General features: G+C 41.5%; 1 protein-coding gene across 1 annotated transcript; it reads right to left on the reverse strand.

Annotated features, from left to right (window-relative positions):
- Window positions 1-1,756: 1,756 nt before the first annotated feature.
- On the reverse strand, window positions 1,757-22,151 carry LOC138284977 (mucin-21-like). The gene is made up of 4 exons (XM_069224349.1): window positions 21,910-22,151; window positions 10,232-10,427; window positions 6,946-7,001; window positions 1,757-5,133 (listed from the first exon to the last, which is right to left on the reverse strand). Exons 1-4 carry the CDS (start codon window positions 22,073-22,075, stop codon window positions 4,847-4,849), a joined length of 705 nt encoding a protein of 234 aa, XP_069080450.1. The 5' UTR covers window positions 22,076-22,151; the 3' UTR covers window positions 1,757-4,846.
- Between the last annotated feature and the right edge of the window lie 1,693 nt (window positions 22,152-23,844).

A 23,844-nucleotide genomic window follows, 5' to 3' on the forward strand; every position in this document is an offset into this window, starting at 1 on the left:
GTTTGTTCAAGGTAACGAAGAAAGTTGATAAATTTACTCTGGCCACATGCCCTCTGTAGCCATTGTAGATTTATCAACTCATGCTAGATTTCTCAACTTTATCAATGTGCTAGATTTACCTCATGGCATGGCCTAAAACCAGATTGAAAGGAGGTAAATAATCTATGAGCATCTAGTTGCTGTTTGACCCCATGGACAACTAATTTCTCCATTATATTAGATAGGCATGACAAATTGGATGTAAATCTAAAATTTGAAACAATGGCAGAGTTTTTTTCATGTAGAATTATAATCACATCCTTAAGCTTAGCAAGCCTGGCACCCTCCAGGAATGACCATTTGATTGGAAAATGGATGATAGGGAGGCAAAGAAAAGGTCAAACCTCCTCAAAAGTGACTACACAATCCATAGGACATCTGTGCATTTTAGTAATTTAAGAATAGGTTTAATGGGAGGGTTTTCAATGGGCAGTTCAGGCCATGAGAGGAAAACAGGTAGGAATCATTTGCACCAAATGTTTGTCCATCAAGTCTACTTCAGATTTATTTTACCTTACTAATGAAGGAGGAATTAAGACCTTGCAAAACACACTAGTTGTGGCCTTCCACAGATAGAGTGTTTTGGACAAACAGAAGTGTATACCTGATTAAAGTAGTTGTGGGCAAATTATTATCCTCAGCATTTTTATCTATCCAGAAAGCATTTATTTTATGGTTTGCTTTTGATGCTTGATGGTGGTTAGTTATTTCTGCCAGATGTTTGCTGCCTCCATTTAGATTCTAGTCTACAGTAGTATAAAGTTCAAACTGAACCAGGGATAGACATGAGAATAACATTTTTGTGCTCTAGGATGCAACAGGATGAACCAAAAACCTGAAACGCTTGTTGCAGGAGCCTCATGTTTTGACACTTGCAATGCTAAATCACACATACTTTTTCTCGAACAGATGAGTTAGATTGACTGAGGCCAATTTAAGATGGTACTTTAAGGAGGAAGTGGGTCACACTACAACAAGGTTGTGCACTAGATAATGTATTGACTTACGTTCTACGAAATTAAAGGAGAGATATCACCAGTAAAGGCAATGAAATTCTTTATAGACAGGTTGTAAATGTGACATTTGCAGTGAGTTTAGAACAGAGAACATAGGATAACAGTGTGTTTGAATTGTGTATTTTTGTCAAGCACAAACTCAAGTCATCAGTTAATAGGTATCTGAATTTCTCTGGAAACACTTCAGCAAATACCATTGTACAATGATATTTGAGTCAATATAGATTCTTCCTTACTGAGTGGGGTGATCAGCTGTTAGTGATTCTAAAGGAATGTGAGCTGATTTCCAAAGGGAGATCAGTAACAATTTTGCAGGATGGGCTTCTCTCATATTATTTATATTTATTTTCACTAATTACTTTCTCGAAGGTCATTCAGATTTGTTACCTTCATATTTTGTATTGTTGCTCACTAGACACAGTTCCACAGCTTTTAAAATGGGTTGACCACCATATTTTTCACAGGTTTTAAAACCATATCTTATAACGTTGTATTTGTTGTTTCATCAACATATTGTGAAGAGTAATAACTTTAGTTGATAACTGCTACATGTGATAGACAAGGTTATATATTTCAGCTTCTTGTAGAACATTAACTGTACCACAAGCTGAGTATAGCTGTCAGTCTATCCTTACAGTAGAAACCTTTTGAAAAAATGTAAAGGTTGTATTTTTTAAAATAAAATACCAAAATATTGAAAATATAGTTAAATTAGACATTTATTAAATTCAAAGGACAAAACATCTTAGCTTCTTACAAGGTTGCTGGACATCATTAGCAATCACAATACATTCATACACTCTCTGAACAAATAACTCCCAAAAATATCAGTTCAGATAGATTCCATTTTTCAATGTGCATATTTTACAGTGTACCTCATTGTGATTTATTATCAAAATATAATTGTGCTTTGAAATGGAATTTACATATTTAGAGCATATCACAAAAAACAACTTTTATTTTTAAAGTAAATAAATCTTAGATACTTCTGATTTACTAAATATTTATCTTACAAATGATACTGTAACCACTGACCAATAATGCCATTTCACTTTTACCATATTTTGGGAAAGAAATAATTAAATTAAATAACCATGTGCTGAATACATATTTTGCAGTGCTGGGCGAAGCTTGAAGGTATGTTCATAAACAATTTGTGTATCATCGATCCTACAATTATTAATAAAAGTAGGAGAAACCATAAGCTTCAATAATTGCTTTCTCTTGGTGAAAGTTTGGGTGTGTAGATACTGAAATTAGAAGCTGTGGATTGGGTTGGTATATAACTATACAACTATGTGCAAAAACAAATGTAAGGCATACAAATTGAAAGATAATGTCTGTCTAAAGGTTTTAACATTCCAGTAGTGTCTTTACAAATTTCCCATGAATGTACCTCACAGATTAATATGACCTGGGAAATGTATCAATACCATTCATTTGGCCTCTATCTGATCATATATTTAGACAGTAATGTGCCATAAATTATTCATAGTATCGGCCTGTAAAAGAGTTAGAGCTACCTCAACCATCAAATTAAACGTTTTCTGTAAAGCTGAACTATTTCCTTGTATATTTCAAATAATTTTGTATTTCTTTTTTTAATATTTTATTTCGGGGATATTCCCCATATAACAGAAATAACATATTGTATATCACATATATAATAATGGTCTCTTGCCAGTTACAATATCGTTAAGGAAGTTCTCATCACAAATCAACAGGAAGAATATAAAAAACAAGAGTAAAATTTAGAATAGATGCAAAGGTCAGAATAAGAAAACTTGTAAAAGTCTTTGTTTGACAGGAAATGTGCAGACATGACAAAGTACTGTGATTGCAGAGTTATGCAGTTAGTGGCTAATATGACCTCCCTATGTCCCTGCCTTGAATAAAACACAGATATCACTTTATATCCTCAATTTTTAGCAAATGTTATAACCTTCTGTAGATTTCAGATTAGGGATATAGATGTTTTTTTCACACTACTTATAGATTTTTGTAGTAATATTACTTTCATATGTGCTTGTCACATATACATCATCATTTCAATTGCAGGGTAAAATGAGGAAACTGAGAGTGTAAAGGAGAAAGAGAGATAATGAGAAGCAGAGAAACCGAAATGAAGTGAAAGAAGCAGACAGGGAGCGAGACGGGTATAGAAAGGAAGAGAGTGGGAAATGGCAAAATGAAGAAATGAGAGGGAAGATAAATGTAAAAAGATATACTCAAATGTTGAGTGAAAATAGAAAAGAACAATTGAGAGGATGTGTGCTTTGTACTTTTCTGTATGTATGTCAGAGTTGGTTTTTGTGCTGGCTATATAGTTTTAGCATGTGTGTTGTATTGTGTTTGTGGAAACATTTCACTGTCACAATGAAACTGACCGGGCAAGAGATTAAACAGCTTCCTATGTGCTGGGGTTTGAGAGTATGCTGCTTAGTTTTTTTTTCTTCACATGTAAGGGAACAATATTATCCTCCCCTTTTTTAACCATATAGAGATAAGACAGTCTGTTATCTCTGTATTCTAGCACTGTGTTTATTGTTGAATATACCACTAACTTTTATCAGTGATCCACAGTCCCACAAACAGAAATGATCTCCCATCATGCTAGGTTGGAATTCATGAATTAGAGATTGGTCAGATAGCTCATTGACTAAATGCATTGTCCTATTTACACTCTGGAAATGTTGTGAATTAGTCGGGACAAAGGTAAAAACAAGCCAGGCACAATGGGGCTAATTCAGGAGTTCAATACTGTGAGCTGTCTGCTGTCATTCAGGGGGTCTGACCATGTCTGACCATGTCTGCCAAAGCTGCTTGCACTAGATTCACTGCTGTAGTATCATAGGCAATGGCAGGGGAATGGTGCAGACTGCTGCTATTTTTACACAGACACAAATTGCCAATTGCCAATCAAAAGGAAAAATGTTTGAATATCGAGATTTCTAGCACAGTCTGCCAGTCAGACAAGAGGGATCCACAGACAGCCTGCTTGTGGTTGAGGATGAAAGTTGGCAGGATCAGAATGGAGTGACTGTAGGAATGCATCCTGCACAAATCTTGTCCCGAAAATCACTGCACCTCATTACAGAAACATCTAGGATGCTAGTATAAGAATAGCAACTGGATCAAGTCTGGAGACATCAAAGCCGTCAGCATCCGTAGGAAACGTAATACACTGGTTGCATCCAAGTCTAAGTCCATATGTGTAAAAGAGGGTTTGATAAAGGATGCTAAATCATTTAATCAGCTAGATCATTTAGCATATGCAATGCTTGGTCCGTGTCTAGTAGCCCTTAATTCAATAAATATACATGCATATGCACCTCAATTTTTGGCAGCTTTTAACAAAGTCCTACTATCAGAAAGGTAGATTTTACTAGGCACAGTTGTACAGTACTTACACAATAAACATGTAATTGAAATGCAGTGCCAGGACGAAGGCGGTTATGTTTTTTTTTTTTCTTATCACTTCATATATTTGCAGCCATGTGTTCCCAGTCACTGCTGACAGCGATCAAGGTGCATAAAATATGGCAGCAGCTTTTCCATTGGCCAATCAAGTTCTCACTCTGGCTGGATGACTTGGGCTTCAAAAATCCCAAGTGGCACGCATTTCAGAAATAGGAGATACTACTCTTAGTAATTCAAAAGTGTGGTGATGACAGGTTGCCCCCACACTCATGCCCTTATACAGGCCTGTCTCAACTTTTTGCTTGAGTGTGAGGCAGTGTGCTCCCTTTTTTCTTTTTGTCCACTGTCTCAACTTTAGTTCTGATAGGTGTCTAGGATGTCTGCTGGCCATTGACAAACAGGAGGAAAACAACTTGGAAGGCAGCAATCACAATGGAGCTGGAGTATGATGACTTCTCGGAGCCATTTTTTGTTGTTGATGTTGGTTGAGTGACTGTCACAGCTGAAGATCTTTGTGTGACAGTAGATGCACTTGAAGAGGTAGAGTTGCCGGTTGATGGACTTGTGGCCGTTTGGTTGCTTCCGGGTGCATTTGTGAATGTGGTTATATTTAAAGATCCAGTGGTGTTTGAAGACTGGGGTGCTGCTGTTGATGAGACTTAAATAAAAAAAATAAAAAATTAATTAGTAAGGGGATCTTAAAAGGTTCTTAACGTTTACAGGATAATCAATATTCATACACAGATAGTAATAGCAGATGTAGAGGGCTATGCCTACTTAGACAGAAAATTCCCTACTTTTTTTAATTTTGTCAGCACTACTTATAGAGTTAGTTAGATCCATGAGATATTAAATATGCAAAAATCATTAGGGCATGTAACATTATAACCAGGTATCTGTGTGAACCCGATTATCACCTTGGTTGTAAATATTGTGAAATAATATGATCAAATGGCAGTCGTACCAATTTTGCCCATCTTTTTACCCATTGAGCAATATTTTGCAGACTGAACCAGGCAACAGACCAAAACCACCCTTTGCCCTGAAAGTCGAGCAAGTTATAATAACGTGTATTTTTTCTGTTATGTCATACCCCTTCCGAATTTCGCAGCAAAGTTGATCTGTGGCAAGCAAGTTAAATTTTCATATTCAGTTATTTCATATGGATGTCCAAAAAGTCCCTAATTGTAGCCAGCTGTTAATAAACCAGGCAGCCCGTTTGGGGGTAACTGTGGAACAGAGAGGGTGCATATAACAAGGTCTCCTAAAGCGTCACTATGAAAGAGTTCAATATTTTACTTCCTGGGTATAATATCTATTTTGAAGAGTAACATAAACATATCCACTAATTCATAGGCAGAGATTGTGGGATTATCCATGTCAAAAGAATGATACAAAAAGATATGAGCTCTCTCATCTTTTCACCAAAAGTTGGCAGAGATAAAAATGTGCTTGCAAACAAAAACAAGCATTTGCAATGCAATGGGTCTTGCGTTTGCTCGGGTTAAAGGTATTAGCGTTGTAACCTCCTAACCGGACTTTTCTTGCCACATAAACTGAAAATGAAAAATAAAACAGTGTCACAGAACTAAGTGGACTTTTCATGCCACATAAACCGAAAATGAAGGTAAAACATTTTCATATAAGCGAGCTGACAGCTGCCATGAGCGCAAAGCAGACACACAAAAAGAAACAGAAGTTTGCTTGCAGTGAAACGTATTGGCAAATGTGCAACTATCCATGTATCTGACAAAAGTGCAAATATCCATGTAACAAGGTCGATGTCATGCAAAGCACTCACTACTGGCCAGTAAGATCATGCTGCCTAGGAAATAATGAGAAAAAGTAGTCCAGAAACCATAAGAAAAACATGGAGCCTCGTATTTTTTCAGTAGTTGGCCAGTGCACTCGAGGTGGGCTAAACACCGGAAAAGGCATGATGTATGCATGCCTTTTACTAATTAAATCAAGCAATTTTTAAAAGATGATCCCACAAACCACTCAAACTGATGGGTATGACATTGGCGTGGTTAAAATCCCACAGAGAGATTACACAAGGGACAGAGTCGTTTACGCTAGACCCTAAAAAACAGGGCAACACAGTGCACCCTGAGAAAAAGTGCTTTGCTCAGGTACACACCATTTACTCAAAGTAGAAAATTAGGGCCGTATCTCAGATTTTGCTTATCCAGGTTAACCATTAGAAAACCCCCCTTATCGACAATAAACTGTTGGATTTTACGAAATTCTTAGAAATAAAGGGGATTTGTTAGGTTTCCACCTGGTAATTGTTTTTGCTATGGCTCTGTGCTTCGTTTCCTCTTTCTTGCGAATTTCTCTTTCCAGCACTTGACAGGCTTTTGTGGGTAATATGCAGGACTTTATAACATTACATGCTAGATTGAACAAACTGCCCTTTAAATCATGTGATTACGGTCAAGTGATTTCATGGCTTCTCCAGTCCTCTTACCTCGTAATAGTGCTTGTTTAGTCATATATAAGGTGTTTCCTTCTTTGATATATGCCCTGTAAAATGTAATAACATAAATCGTTGGTCAGGTTAGCATATTCATATCAACAGCAACATACACATACCAGTAGCAAGTGTTCTACAATTAAAATGTATCTAAACGGAAATCCTGTTTTCAGAATTGCAATGTACTTATTTATTGACTAAATGTCATAGCATTCCCTACAAAATGTAGCATCTAAAGCTAGTAAAATGAACAAATCAGCGCAGCGTGACAGAATGTCATCAATCAAGACTCCCACGGTTCTCAAAAGACAGTGGTCAGGGTAAAACCCAGCTATTGAGGGTGAAGTGCTCCTTTGGGCTTTTAGGCTTTGATTGCGTTTTCTGTTATTTTGAGCAAGAAAGGCGTGCGCTAAATGGTAATGTGGAAACCAGTGGACTACAGAGTGGAAATTTCCAGAGATCAGCAACATGCCATGGGTTTGTGAACCTGGTCCTCGTCATGTAAAATTATACTAGCACCGTTAAACTACCTTTATTTGACAGACTCCTGTGAAAAATATTCCAGTAGAAGGCCAATGTGAGACCATTTACACTCTTTTCAGCTTCCGCAGTCAGCCAATTTTCTAAACCTGAGATATGACAAATGTCCTCAGACATTACTTTAAGTGTTGCCGTTTCCTTTGGGGGAAATGTATTTGTTTGTGCCCTTTTCTGTAACGCTCAATGTTTTGTGGCCAGTGAAATGTTTCAGAGCCTTGGAGTGGGCTGTGTAGTTCGGGTCTCACTGTGCACTACTGTCAGTCAGTTGGTGGGTGGATGGCCAAATGGCAGGCATAGTAAAATTATCATCACATGCCACGCGTCCCTTGGAAACATTATATGTTTGACACTTCATCCTGTGTTGTAACAAAACTTGAGGGGGCCCCCCTACAAAGTGTAAGGAGCGCCCCCTCCCCCCGAACTCACTTAGGACCTTTGAGGACAGGGCACTGTACTAAGGGGGTCCCCTGGAGCTCGGGGGGTGGGGGGTGGAGGGGCACTGCTGGGGCTGCCAGGGGCTTTGTAACACCACTGTCTCTATCTCACTATTAACCCGTCAGTAGTCTAAGGAGACAGAAGTGGGAATTGGTAGAAACTTCAGAAAGTAAACATTCCTCTTAGGATCTTTTATACAAACTACTTGTTCTGCTGCCTTTACAGCCAGGATTTCATTGGAACTAAAAGAAGCCCCGGGCACTCAAATAAAATTGGCCCCCATTAGTGATTCAGACAGCTAAAACAGTGGCCCGCATTGATGAATTAGGCCAGTTTTCGACTTGTAAAGACATGCTGTATGGGTCTTTTGCAAGATATGTGAGACTACATGCATTTGTGCTTACTGAAAGCAATATCTGTGTTAAAATCAAAGAAATCAACAGTAAAAACCGCCCCACAAACTTCTAACAAACAGTCCCACACATCCATCTGTCAGACTAGCCCATCAAGCACTGCCTTAATGGTCAGTCCAACCCTGTTCACAGCTCATGAAACAAGGGAGGAAGCAAGAGCTGTGCACACCAAACGGTGAGCCATGGATAAAGATCTTAGGGGCATTGTTTACAAGGAACTGGCGCATCTGCTCTGATGTGCCAGTTTCCTTGCATTGCCCTGTGCCCTCCTAACGACACCATGTTAGTGCTGTATTTACAATTCAGCGCACCATGGCACATGTTATCGCAATAGCTTCAACATTTTTGATGTTGTTGCGGTGCTTTGTTGGACTAGCTCCAAAAAATGTTGATGCTAGTTCAGCAAAGCTCGGGGAGGCCCATAGAGCCTACCATTACTTTAACTCTTGCCCTGGCAGGTGTTATAAAATGATACTAGAATGGCGCAGTGAAATCTTGTAAACTTCACTGCACCATTTCTTTTTGGCCTCCCTACAGGGAAAGCCCCCTTTGCATACAATATACCTGGTGCAGGTATAATAGGGCGCAAGGGTTTACAATGTGGCGCAATGCTAGCATTGTGCCACTTTGTAAATATGGCGCAGGGTGGGGGCCTGTTTAGCCACCGCTGTGGAAGAAAAGAAAATGACACTATGGCAGCACTAAGGGGTACAACGGTGTGGTAAATATGCCCCTTAATTTGTGCTGACGTTTTGTCTGCACTGGTACTCATTTCTAAACAGCGGCACTCACTTATGTATCTATTTTTACCAGTCAACCACATGGTGGGGATGTCTGCCTTTTTTTACAATCAATGCAGAGTTTTACAATGCCATATAATTTAAGAAACAAGGGGGCATATTTACAAGCCCATTGCACTGCCTTAGCACCGTCATGGCATCATTTTTTTATGCTAACACTGACCTAAGGTCGCCTTTCCTCCATGCCAGATTTACAAAGTGGCACTACCTAGCAACCCTTTGTGCCACATTATACATGCGTCAAGCATAATGTATGCAAGGGGGGTGTTCTGACGCAGGGACGTCCGAAAAAATGGTTCTGTGAAATTTACTGGATTTCACTGCATAATTTTTTCTGTCATTTTTAACGCCTGCTAAAGGCAGGTGTTAAAATGAGGCACATTTTAAAATCATTGGGCCTCCCTGTGCTTTGCTGCACTAGTTTTAAAAAATGTGATGCTATTACAGCAAAACGGCACAACAGTGTAAAAAATTCTGACATTGTGAGGCTGACTGCCATGGTGTGCCGTATTGTAAATATGGCACGACCATAGTGTCATTAGGTGGGGCAAGGGCGATGCAAGAGAAGTGGCGCATCTGGACCAATGCACCACTTTCTCATAAATATGCCCCATAATGTAACTAGAGTGCCTATGCATTCCTTAAAGGATGGGATGTAATGCAACAATCCAAGTGCCACTCTTGTAGGTGTAATAGTTAGTAGCTAGAGCTGGCGTTTGGCACAACGGGCAGGGACAGTTGGTGGAATGTGCTGTGATGGCCTTCTGAGAAGTATCATGTGTCCTGACACTTACATTTTTTCCAAGTTGAGCACTGTAGGTGTCACAGTTGAGTATTGTTTTCCTGGAGAAGTTCTAAACTGGTGTTTTCTTTCTCCCTTCTTTCTATTGATAAACCTGCATACTCCGGAAATTCAAATCGTGAAAGCTACTGAGAAGATAACTCATTTAATCTAATGTATATGCTTTCTAAACTACGTCTTTTTTCAGTGAGGCTGGTTAAAATATTGTAAAACGCTGCCATTTTTGGAGGAAATAAAGTTTCCATTATACAACTAGAACATACTTATGGGCAGCTGAAAATTTCACTTGCCTTATCTCCACGGACTCTGTGGTGCCAGGGGATGTCCACGTCGCAGTGAAACTCATGCTCGAAGAGTTGGACAGGAAAGAATTGTTGCAAGATATGGCCCCGGATACACCGCTCCATATTCCCAAAGTCATCGCTGTGTTGGAGTCTACCGCTTGAAGCAGAACAGTGGTGAAGTTTGTAACTCCAGCAACAGTTACTGAAAAGGAAGATATCAATCTGATTGTTATCGGTACAAAATAAATGCCCTTTTCAAACAAGTGACTACAAGCAACCTATATCAAACTCCCTAGCATGTGTCTGATATAAAGTATGAAGCAGGCTTATGGGTAGCATGTATTTCCTCCCTATCAGATCAAACTTTTAAGAACCCAACATACCAACATACTGTAGGGCATATTCACAAAAGTAATTTCACACAGGTAAGTTAACTTGTGTAAATCTATTTCTGCTCTTAGGTCTGGAGCTACAATTTTGTGCTAGTCCCCATTTCCTAGAACAGTACACCTTACATGTCTACAGCGCCTCAGTTCATTTGTGGGAGCGTGTTTATGTGAGCACGTCCCTTTCTAAAACCCTCTCTACATTTCCGTAAATACCTCCTATTTTTAGTAATAGTAATTGTTGCCCATTTTCTTACCACACCTTGGTCTCTCCCACATGCACACCTAAACTGCATTGTTACGTTTGAGGTCTGGTGGAGATCTCCAGATAGAAAAGATAAAGATGTGAGATGCAGAGGTCTCTGTACATAGGTCTGTTGACAGTATTTTGTAGTATTTGAGTACTTCTACTGTACTAGTACTTTAGAAATACAAAATACACGTTTTGAGTTGACCGCCGGAGTCCAATTGAAAAAAAAATGGCGGAATTGCAAATAACTAATGTGTGCAAAGTAGAATTTTCCACCACAATATTGTTGGAGGCTGGTTATTAGTAGAGGTAAGTAGCAATAGCACCCCCTGAAAAAGGAAGGCTCAGTCATGGTCCTAAAACATAAGCACCTGGCTCAACCCCCGGTAGCTTGGCAATGAGAAGGAGGCTCAACTTAAGACACAGATATGTAAAGCATTTATTTACCAATACAGTAAATACGTAAGACACAACACACAATAAAAATCCCACATCATTTTATAAAAATAGGATTTTTTTTTTTTTTTTTTATTGCACCAAAACAACAAAAATCCAATATAGGGAACCAGAGGTATGATTTTGTAAAGATTTAAAGTAAAACTAGCATATAGAAGCAAATAGCAATCAAAGGGAAGGTTGTAAAGTCAAGAGTTCCAGCCGTCTGCAATGTAACACTGTTTCTTGATGCAGGAAGGTGGTACACAACCCCATTCCAAGGTTCCAGATTCTCTGAGTTGCTCCTTGAGACGTTGGGACTAAAATTTCAGGGAGTCCACTCCTGAGTCCTTTTAAAAGCAAGACAAAGTCATTGAGGCTGTTGTTCTAGAGTGCAACCAGAGCAATACTTAAGAGTTCAGACCTTGGGGTTGCAGACGAGAGTTCTAGTGGGTCAATCCTTCTTCTTCTTGTGATTTTAGACAGCAGATCTAAATTCCAATGAAGATCAGCTACTTTTATTCAATCTTCTCAGGGGTCGGTCAGTGGGCATCCTTTTCCAATGAGCTGCAGGGTGCCACGTAGAAGAATGCCAACTTCCTCCAATATGTGGCATCTTCTTGCCCCATAAAGCACTGCACTTTAACATTCCATGAAGGATGCTTTCCTTCCAGAGGAGTAAGACCTGGCTAAGCCATCCCACTGGTGTAGCTCAATTACCTTAACTCCCCCTTTGGACATTTGCAAATTCCTTTCTTAAGCCCACTATCCATCTGTGGGGTACAAGATGAAAGGGCAGGCCTGGCTGCATTCCTTTCTGACTGGCTTCCCTTTGAAGCCCCAGTTTTATTTACCCAGCCCTCTTCCTTACCTGGCCTCAGCATCTGTCAACCTCCATATCATATAGCCTCTGCACAGGGCAAGCCACTTATCACCTCATCAAAGCAGCCCTGGCTAATTCTGTTAGGGCTGATCAATTAGGAGAGACCACTAGCAGGCTTGAATTTGGCTTACAGAAAATAAAGTCTCTAACTTATTTTCTGTACTAGTTATGACAAATTTAACAAAGGAAAGCTGTTAATTTCTCATTGCCATTCATTTGATTTGGGTCCTTTCATGACAGATGTAGCTCCTTCCTAGCCATACTCATGCTTAGGGAAAATAGTCTAAGATTATCCTAGGGAGCTAAGTATCTACAATGGGGGGAAATGAACGTTGCAGTTTTCCCCTCACCAGGGCCTATAAAATATCTTTTATAATGTCCCTGCTTATAATTACATGGCACGTTACTCCTGGGACAGCTAGGGGAGACATTGGGGTTGACTTATATGTAATAATAAGGTAATGTATCATTTGCGAAATACCTTAAATCACAAAGTCAACTTTGCACACATTTTAGTTTTTAAAGACAACGTGAAAGGCAGGGATACATTTAAAATGACAGCAGGCACCACAGCAGTGCACACTCCTGTGCAGGGAATTTACTGGGCCTCTAAACATCCTTGTCCTCTTATATACTAGGGACATATAGGTAGTTTAAATCCCCCTTGCCCTATTATCTATTAGGGACTTGCAGGGTCTGTCACTGCAAATGAGAATTATGACATTGTACCATTTGACCATAAACCTTTTATTCAGAGCACTGGCCCTGGGCCTGTTTAGCAGAGCCCATGGCAGAGTCAGGGTCAGTTACCACCAATATCAGTCAGAAACATTTGGGTGAACATGCTAAAAGGGTGAATGAATTTGTCACAGATATCTTATCCTGAGGTGTTTGTCTGATTTCCCTACTTGACCCTGATAGTGATCCGTCCTCAACAAACTCCTCACCCTGCTTGGAAAACCATCTAACGTATCTCATTATTGATTATCCATGGTCAGAATGATTGTTTTTCTTTGAATAAAATTCAACTCTGTCTACTCTTGTCATTGCTATAAATAAATAGTATTATAGCAGTAATAGCTAGCTTCTCTTCTCAACTTTCAGTTCACTCACTGATATATATTATTGAATACTTGTATTCAGCGCAGTATTTTATTTTCAAAATTATTGGTCATAAATAGTAGCTTTCACTGAAAAGTGCCCAAGTTATGCCACCATATATTCCTCCATGTTATTACAGTATGTTTCAGCTGGGAGTTCATTTTCCATAACTTCAAAACTCATAGTAATGTAGGGAAGAGGGCGGCCAAGGTCTGTCCTTAGTTTACATTTCTATTCTAGATTTAAAATATAATAGAAACATTGTCCGCTGAGCCAATGCAGGCCCCTAATTATATTGGTATGCATAAGCCTAGACTAGACACTGTACGTGTGAAGCTTATAAACTAAGAAGGCTGTACAATATAAGATGTTTTCCAAACGTGTTTGATCAAGCATATGTATAGACACACTAACGAAGGATCATGTTTATAAAAATGTGTATTGAAGTTTATGGAAATGGAAATGCCTTACTCTGGAGTACAAAGACTAGAGACCACTTTTTGCTAAATGGTTTATCTACCGCAAGACAATGTTGCAAACAAGAAATGTACTGCAGAATGATTCACTCTGTCCACATTGGTCAAACAGCCACAATGTGGCTGGGAGTGGGCCACAAATTCAGGATGAGGTACTCTCAATGTACTCTGAGAAACTGTTGAAAACGTATTATCATAAGCAGAGAGTGGAGAGAAATATGTTGGGTGACAGATCTTTCACCTGGCAGATGCCCAGCACAACCAGGCATCCCTACTGGGTCCAACCAGCAGTGAAACATGGGGCACCCTTTAAGTCCAAGGCTAGATCTAGCAACCCTGGATTCTGCTATCTCAACTGAAGCCTTTGTGGCTGCAGCCCAGGGTGTCCCGGGGCAGAATGAGCTACCGTCAGTCTTGAGAATATAGTGGTTAGTGCCACGTGTCCATTAATCTCTCTGCACTGTCACTGAAAGTCTAATACTGCACAAACTGTGCCAACAGATGGTGGAGCATTGTGGAGGTGATAGTGTGGGTCACAATGATAGTGGGTGGTGTGTCACAGAAGATGGTGGTGGGCTGACCACCTGTCTGTCTCTTCAGTTATAATATTTATTTTACATATTGTATGTTGTGTCTATATAAACAAAATAACAGCTGTCTGTAGGATGATCACCTCACTCCAGGTCATTATGGACACTGCCTCCAGTCTGATTTTTTCACCTGCAAATCATTATTTTCAAGTGTGTTAGGCCAATCTTTTCAACTGAAGCAATCAAGACCACAACAACTGGAATGCATAAGGTGTTCTCATGAAATTTCAAGACTGAAAACAGTGAACCTAATGACAGGGAAAGTTGTGGTCACCATTTAGCCTGCGAGGAACTCAAACAGCTTCACTCTAGTAAATTCTGCAGAGTTACATAAAAACTCAGTGAGGTCCCACAAGCGGTCAGAATTCAGGCACGTCGAGCTGCTTGCTCTGCGCTGTAAACGGAGCATGAACTGCACCATGTAACGTGCCTGGTGGTGCTGCTTCTTTCTGTCACTCAAGTATATTTTCTACTTGAGAGGTAGCTTTCTCAACGCGAATGGTCACAACCTGCTGGTACCTCCCGCTTTCAGATATCTGGCCGATAGGCATTTTAGTGGCTGAAAATCACACTAGGGGATGCAAATTCTTGCTTACCAACTTAACACTGGTGAGCTGCATGCGAGAAAAAATTCTGCCATGCAGCAGTTGGCAACGTTTTGCTGGAAATTCACGCTCCAAGCAATGAGGACCTGGCTTGGCAGGTCCCGTGCTTCCCATGCCACTGGATTCAAGCTAGCCTGGCTGATGAGGGGTGAAACCCCGAAACCGGTCCCAGGATGCTTGTTTCCGGTCCAGTGAGGACCTGGCTTGGCAGTTCAGTCTGGACTGTTCCCATGAGGAACAGGGTCAAGACTAATTTGCATATGGCTGGGTCCAAATTGGGGTGGCATGGTGAGCAAAAGAACGATGGATTAAACCCAGATCTATGACTGGGGGTGAGTGTTTGACAATGTTCAGCATTCCGTCCATCACTTGTTGTTTTTGCTTTGTCGCCCTAAGTGGGAAGGGTATGCCCAGACGTGGGTCCCGTGCTTCCCATGCCACTGGATTCAAGCTAGCCTGGCTGATGAGGGGTGAAACCCCGAAACCGGTCCCAGGATGCTTGTTTCTGGTCCAGTGAGGACCTGGCTTGGCAGGTTGGTCTGGACTGTTCCCATGAGGAACAGGGTCAAGACTGATTTGCATATGGCTGGGTCCAAATTGGGGTGGCATGGTGAGCAAAAGAACGATGGATTAAACCCAGATCTATGACTGGGGGTGAGTGTTTGACAATGTTTAGCATTCCGTCCATCACTTGTTGTTTTTGCTTTGTCGCCCTAAGTGGGAAGGGTATGCCCAGACGTGGGTCCCGTGCTTCCCATGTCACTGGATTCAAGCTAGCCTGGCTGATGAGGGGTGAAACCCCGAAACCGGTCCCAGGATGCTTGTTTCCGGTCCAGTGAGGACCTGGCTTGGCAGTTCGGTCTGGACTGTTCCCATGAGGAACAGGGTCAAGACTGATTTGCATATGGCTGGGTCCAAATTGGGGTGGCATGGTGAGCAAAAGAACGATGGATTAAACCCAGATCTATGACTGGGGGTGAGTGTTTGACAATGTTCAGCATTCCGTCCATCACTTGTTGTTTTTGCTTTGTCGCCCTAAGTGGGAAGGGTATGCCCAGACGTGGGTCCCGTGCTTCCCATGCCACTGGATTCAAGCTAGCCTGGCTGATGAGGGGTGAAACCCCGAAACCGGTCCCAGGATGCTGGTTTCCGGTCCAGTGAGGACCTGGCTTGGCAGTTCGGTCTGGACTGTTCCCATGAGGAACAGGGTCAAGACTGATTTGCATATGGCTGGGTCCAAATTGGGGTGGCATGGTGAGCAAAAGAACGATGGAGTAAACCCAGATCTATGACTGGGGGTGCGTGTTTGACAATGTTCAGCATTCCGTCCATTACTTGTTGTTTTAGCAGAGTGTGGAGCTGGCAAAATTCTGTGAACTCCACCAACGAAGCTGAATTTTTCACCCAGCCCTAGTCACCATAGATGTCATTGCCCTTTCATTCAGAATAACAGTGGAACAGGAGGACTGCCTTTCCTAGAACTTTGAAAGAAACTGCAGGAACAAAAATCTAGGAACAGAGTCTAACACAAACAACTAGTGGGTGCGCATTTAACTGAGACAACAATATTGCGAGAGGTGGAACAAGGTGCAGTTCACAATAGGAAATTCAGTAACTGAAGAAACAGGGATCAAATCTGAAATCAATGTAGACAGGGTCTTACAAGTGATGTAGCAATAAGGTAGATAAGGTGAACGTAGCAAGGGGGAAGCGAACCGGGTATTGGGTGAGAAAACAGGAATGGGAGCTACTAATGTAGGAGGCAACGGTGCTAAAGAGGTGCAGCCAGAAACAGGGAAAGGAAAGAATGAGAATATCATGCGAGCAATTGTAGGTTTTAAAGTTTTCGTAGACTTTCAGGAGGTTTTCTTGTTTTTTGAGGAACTTTGTTAGAGAGTTCTATAATGAGGCACCTGCGAAACAGAAGGATTGAACAACAGGCCGGCGCCATTTACATTTCTTTGTTTCAAGACTGACCATCGTTTTTGCTACTAGGATTTTCTCCCCATCAGAGATTTTTAATCAAGATACGAAATAAGATGGTCGTTTATGGTTGCAGACTTTGCAATGATGAATAGGGGTAATATAGTATTTTTTGCACCGGAAATGAGTCTGGCTATGGAATGGACAGGTGCCAAATTGTATTTATGCCTATCTACTAGGATGCCATTTCCTTAAACCAAGCAAAGCATGACAAATGCTTAAATTAGCCAAGGATAAACAGCAGGTTGAAGACATGGTTACAGTTTTTTCAAAGAGTGAAGAGTATATCTAAAGGATTTGGGGGCCAGCGCAAGGTGTGAGATCACGGAAAGATGTTGAGTTATACAAGAGTCCGCAGAGTTCAGATCACATGCAAGGTCTGCGGTGAAGCTTTTCAGGTGAAGTTCTGATAGCCACAACAGACTGAATTTGGATTTGTGTGGCAAAGGAAGATGATGAATTCTGTTGCGCCAGGGTTTAGCAAGAGAAATTATTCAAAATCCAGTTTTGAAGATTAGATAGCGGTCATATAGTGCCACTATCCATCTACGTGCTCCTCGGTTATTCTCTCTCTAGCTCTGCCTATAATCCCTCTCTCTATGTCTATCACGCCATACAAGTAACGCAGTAGACCATTCTCTTTCTTCTCTACCAAGCCTCTTTCTGTGACACGCTCTCATTATCTGACCCCCAAAGTATCTTTCTCTGCCCCCTTTCGCTGCGCAATCACTCTCAACTTGTCTCTCTCAAGCTCTTTATTTTTTTTATATGTCTCTCTGTGTCCCCGCAGTTCTCTCTAGATTCCTCTCTGTCGATGTTTGTCTCATTCACACTCGATCTGTCTCGCGCGTTTTCTCTCTCTTTGTTTTCCCCTCTTTCTTTTGTTCCCCTCTCTCTGTTTGTCTCCCTTTTGTGGTGTTTCTCATACTCCTTGCATCTGTTTCTTTCTCTCTCGGTCTGTTTCTTTCGCTCTCAATCTATTTCTCGCTCTCTTCGACCTTCACTCCCTTGTTTGTCTATAGTTCTCAAGCTTAGAAAAATGTCCTTCAAATGACATTCTCTTTCACTCTCTCTCCGCCTCCCTCCCTCTCCCTCTATCTCTCTCTCTCCTTTCATTTCCGTTCTGGATCACAACCCCCGCAAACAACCTTCACCTGCCAGCAAGGATAAGTGGAACCAGCCTGTTCCACCTGCAAGTTGTTCTCACACGCAAGCGCGCTGTCCAAGTTCCGGCGTAGAAATAGGTAGAATGTTTCACATGATTACATGTTGTTGTTGCAATTTGCAATTCAAATAAGGCAGGAGATCTTTAGCAAAGTAGCCACCTGCGCTATGAAACTGCAGAAGGAACGAGGCTGCCCCACCTGTGAGTGGGTTTTATGTCACAATGTCGATAACAACGTTTGTGGGGATATAAAATATCACAGCCTAAATAGCGTTTACAGCAAAGTTCTCCACTGGGTGTGGATCTTGTATTATGGAACCATAAATCATAGAGAAGGAAAAAACTATGTGCCCCGGTAAAAAAACAGAAGCTCAGAAATTTGCTCCTGAAGGATTACCCCTAGAATTGAGGTAAAGTTCAGAGTTTATTTGTATTCACAGAGAATTCCAGGGGTCTTCCGGTGAAGCTGCAACTACTGCAACTTTCTTTGCGTACTGACAGATGAAAACATATCAACATTTGAAAATGTGATATTTATATATGCAAATGAAAAAAAATTTTAATGCAGAAATGTAATTACTATTGCTAACTTTGTTCTCTTTTCTGTAAAATTAGTTTTTCACGTAGAGAAAAATCTTTCCCCTGCACCTTTTACCAATTTTAGTGGTGTTCCTGACATTTTCGTGTCCTGGTTTACTTATGCACTCATGTAAATGCGGCTTGGTGAGCGATTGAAAGTTGGAGGTGCGAGCATAGATGTCAAAAATACGATGGAAAATGTCTGATTTATACAAATCTTTCAGTATTTTCAAGGAAATGTAAATTGCATACGATGGATTTAATCAGATCTTAGTTAAATAATGAGATGTTTTCTGAAAATCTGGTACTGTTCTTTCTTCCTGTGACCTGCATTTGAAACCTGTGTGATACCCATAAATGATTCCAAGACGAACTCCATAGCCACACTACTGACATCTGCAGATGTCAGCCACCTGCCACTAAGTATACAAGTGCCTTGACGTGTTCATAAGGCGACTTATTTAGCGCGGCTGCCCAGGGTAAGGCCAGTGGGTCCTGGCGTCTGCCATATGCTCAGGATAACCACTGACTATGCACAGTAGTTCCATTTAAATTCACTTTATATAAATTTATTTCAGGAGAAAATATGTACATCTGTCAGGGGCCTGTTTTTTCTCGACCCAGAGCAGAGACCCCTGCTTTACACTTTATAAAAAGCGCTCACCCTAAGGTCCAAAGATAATGGCAATAAAACGGACAGATATTAGCAACCTTTTCCAGACAGACAGCTGGTAATTTAGATAAGAAATTTATCGGTGTCGCCCGTAATTTATAGCATGCAAAACCCACATCAAGCAAGAGAACAAAGATATGAAAGCCGTGTTCCTATCACTAACATCCTTATTGCGGGTATTCATTACCCTGAAACTCTCAGATGTACATATACAATTTAGAAAGTGAGGGCCGTTATGTACCAAAGCATTTTCCCGTTGACACAGAATTTGTAAAACCGTTTGGTACATCTGGCCCTAAGACTCGCTGCCCCAAAATGAGTGTACAGAGCTTTCAGTTGTCATTCTTCCTTACTCGATGCCCTCATCTAGGCCAGGTTTTCCTTCCCATTCAGGTCCTGGGATTAAATGAGAAAGAACAAGACTACAAGTGCCAGGATGCAAAGGATCTCGCGCATAGAACGGAGACTATTAGGAGGTCTGGTGCACGCCGATTGTGGTGAAGATCGACTCCCTAATTCATGTATTTCTGCATTTGCTCTTTAAGATTGGCTGCCGAAACTGATCTGTGCCTTACCATCAACGGTGAAACATCCATTTCACTTTCTGTTCCTGCAGTAGCAGAGCAAGGGCGCGTGCCCTTGGTGCAAGGACGAAGAATTGACACCATACATTTGCTGAATAGTAAAATACAACACATATCATCCCAACGCTCTGGTACCACTGCACCTGCTGTACCACTTTTAGCTTCGCCCCTGAGTCCTTTGCCATCAAATGTAAGAACGTTCACAACTCTGACAGTGACCATCTTTTAGGCCTAAAATAAAGGCCTTGTAAGAACGCATTACCAAAAAACTGTTTTAAAATCAAAGGAAGGAAGGAGAGGGGGGGGGGGAGTAAGTGAAAGACAGATGTGGATAGCAGCGTATTAATCTCAATCGCTTTAGAAAACGGTGAAACTATGTACAAGCGCAGCTATTTATGCCACTATAAATAATGTTTCTAACCACTCTTCTACGATCTTCTCTCTTTTTCTCCCTCCCTCCGAATATAGCAGAATGGAGCACGATAGAGAAAGAGAGATATGAAACGAAAGGGAAAGAGAGAGACCCGCTTTAGAGCCACAGAGACATCCCAGAGGACCAAACACAGCGCATCTCCTGCTAGCCGCCGTATCCGCCTCCAAGAAGGATGTGTACACAGCCTCAGGCTACAGCGGAAGGAGGCGGCGGGGAGAGAAGGCCGACGCAGGATGTTTGTATCTCTTGCTTTGACTGTGTATACAGGGTGCCCCAGTGTACAGTGGAAATCTGTACCCCGTGTGCCAGGATATCCTCTGCGTGCGAGTGTTCTGGACCGTTGGGCACAGCGAGTGCCTTAATTCTGTGTACAGAGAGAGCCCCTGAGTACACGTGTACCTAGAGTACTATCTGTGTACTGTGAGAGCCGCTTTGTACGAGTTTTAGTACCACCGTGATTGCATGCGCCCACTATGTGCCTGCATTTTTTCCTGCGCACACCGAGACACTGCCTGTGTGTGCCTGTGGTTCTTATGTCTAAGCCTCGCTCTGCGTGCCGTGAGCGATTGGTTCTTAATGTTCAGTGAGTGACTGAGTATATTTGCTTTGGAAACCTGCTGCTCCGTGTCCAGTGAATGCCTCGTGTGAGTGCTCGTGTAGTTATGTACAATGAATTCTCGTATACTATGTACTGTGGGAGTCTGGACCTACGTACACAAACTTTGAGTGCAAGTGTCGCCGTGCACACTTTCTGCCCGTGTCTCGGTGTACAGTGTGTCCCTTTGTCTTTGTATAGAATGCACAGTATTTCACTAAATTCATGTGTACACCGCGTGCCATTGCCTCTCTGTGCTGGACGTGGCTGTTCCTCAATGTATACTGAGTGCTAATACCTAAGTGCTCCATGAATCGGTTGCAGCTCCGTTGCCACGTCGGCAGCGAGTGCCCCGTCCTCTTTACACTGAACACCCAGTGTAGCACAGTGTATCGCTGGTGTGTGCCTCTGTTTGTGATGAGTATGCTGTGCCTCTCTAACAGTGTATTACAGAGGAGTGTTGCGCTATAATGACTTGAGCGCTGTTATTCAGGCGCTTCGTAAAGCTATATGAACGCCATCAGAAAAGGAGATAAAACTGAATCTCTGCAGCGCTGTCTCCCGACCTTGACAGCTAAAAAAAAAACAGAGTACCATTTTTTTTAGGGAAACAACAGTTCCTGTTCTTCACGGGCCCCCAAAATATAAAAAAGAAGGTCCGCAGCACGCTTTATTTAAAACAAAGCATGATGGTGAAGACAATGTTTTTTATTATTTAAAAAAACAATGCCATAGCCTGAAGTAACTGTTGTACCTGTTATTCACGGAGCCATATATTGGCAAAAGCACAAAAGCAATCTCTCTCTCTTTCTCTCTCTCTCTCTCTCCCTTTCTCTCAGTTGTTCAAAATCAATTATTAGATTAGAAACAGCTGTACGAATCCTCACTCACTGTAGCATAAGGCACTATGTGTTTGGCAATTTATTATTACAAAGTCTTAACTCACCTGTATAGCTTGCGTTTGTCAAGTAGGTGATTGGCGCCACAGTCAGGTTAAAAGGCACGCCCGTGGTGGTGGGGTTTGTTTTGTCGCAAGGGTCCGACTGCAGGCGAACGGGCGTGACCAGCACGCCAATGACGAACAGCAGGGCGCAGATAGTGGGGGCTGCCATAGTGATGCACACGCTTCACCTGTGTACTGCACGGATGGAAACACACCTGTAGCACTGATGCACTTATCAGGGATACGGGACTTTTTATAGGTGAACAGAGACCGTGGAAATTATTAGCAAATACTGGGCGCGCCCGCAGAATACGATTTTTTTTTTTTCTTTTACATCCTGGTACCTGGGAGCACTCGTGATTCATACTCACATGAAAACGGGAAGGCAGGGGTGCCCTGTCATGCCCAATAATTTAATTCAAGCATGACACAATTCTAGTTTTATGACATACAAAGCTGGGGCTAGGTGAAGAGCCAGGTCTTCAGTTTCTTGTGAAATTCAAGAAGTTAAGAGAAGGCTCTGACATAGGAATTTTGGTTTGTTTCATTCTGTCAAATTCACAATAACAAAGCTTAGAACTGGCCCTTTGGTCCACTTTTTTTGAAAAGCAGATTGTGCAATGTCACCTTATTGATGCCAATGGAGGCATGGCCTTTCACAGTGTGCACTGTGAGATGTTGTGTTTCCATCTTTTCAATGCAGTGTGTTTCACAAACTCATCTGTCTTTCGTGTCCCAGCTCCTTGGTATCTAACCTTTCTTTGTACTCACAACCACCACATTGAGTCCTTCAAGGGTCTTCCCCATCTCTTCTACTCTTTGCATTTGCCAACTCCTAAAGAACCCTGGGCTCCACAACATACATGACACCTGCGCTGATAACCTTCACCCACAATGGTGCTGGGCACATTTGACACTTTTACTTGAAAAACCAGGTTGACAGCACAGCTAGCACATTGTTAACTGTCATGATATGGTGATATAAAGATTACTACATAGGAGAAGGTAGGGGTAGATTGGGAGTAACGAACACTGTGCCATTCTACCTGTCTTTCACCTACATTATCTTCTTTCACCTGCTTCGGTGAAGAAAACAGAATAACAGTGGCAAAATAAAATCCAAACTGGCCATTGGTGTGTCACACACATGCACATGTATGGCTGACCACCTTGGACAGTTTTCTCTTTATAAAAATTGATGCCAAGATAGCCTCTGGTGCATCACAAAGCGTGTTTAACTAAGGATGGCGATCATGGAATGTTTATTTTTTTTAAAACCAAAATTCGAAAATGTAGATGCCAGTCTTGCTGGGGGAAATTCAATCCAACCTAACTGCATCACTGCATGCAAAAACTAACAACCGCTTAAAATCCCATGAAATAAAACAAACTATCATTCTTGTCAGAGCAAGATATGCAAATAGGGCATATCATTTAGTGATTGAGCACCACCTCTTTGAGTCACACTGCCACAGACTCATTGATCTTGAGTTAGAACACCCTAGATTTAACCACAGTGAGACTGGAAAGATCCTGGTTAGAACACCCTAGATTAAACAATAGGGAGGCTAGAAGAATGCACACTTTCATGTCCCAACTTTACATAATATGATTAGCCCTGGGAAGACAAACTGAGAGTACCAGAGACTTTTGTTCAGAATTAATCTCTAGACAAGAACTGACCTACCCTTTTAATGCTTTCCAATATTCTCTATATACTGTCATGATGCAGTTAAACAAGGAAAAAGCCCTTTACTGGCCAACCTGGCGGAACACATAGGACAACCCTGACCGTTCCAGGGTCTTAGTGACCAGCCCTTGCTGCTGCCAGAATGACCCATTTGTGAAGTATAGGAACCCGCATGGATCAGAGTGTCCTTTAGATTCTACCCTATAGATTCACTAAGAAGGGTTGCATGCTAGTTGCCTTGCCAGAGT

This window comes from Pleurodeles waltl, chromosome 3_1 (assembly GCF_031143425.1).
Source record: "Pleurodeles waltl isolate 20211129_DDA chromosome 3_1, aPleWal1.hap1.20221129, whole genome shotgun sequence".
In the NCBI taxonomy this organism is placed as follows: Eukaryota; Metazoa; Chordata; class Amphibia; order Caudata; family Salamandridae; genus Pleurodeles; species Pleurodeles waltl.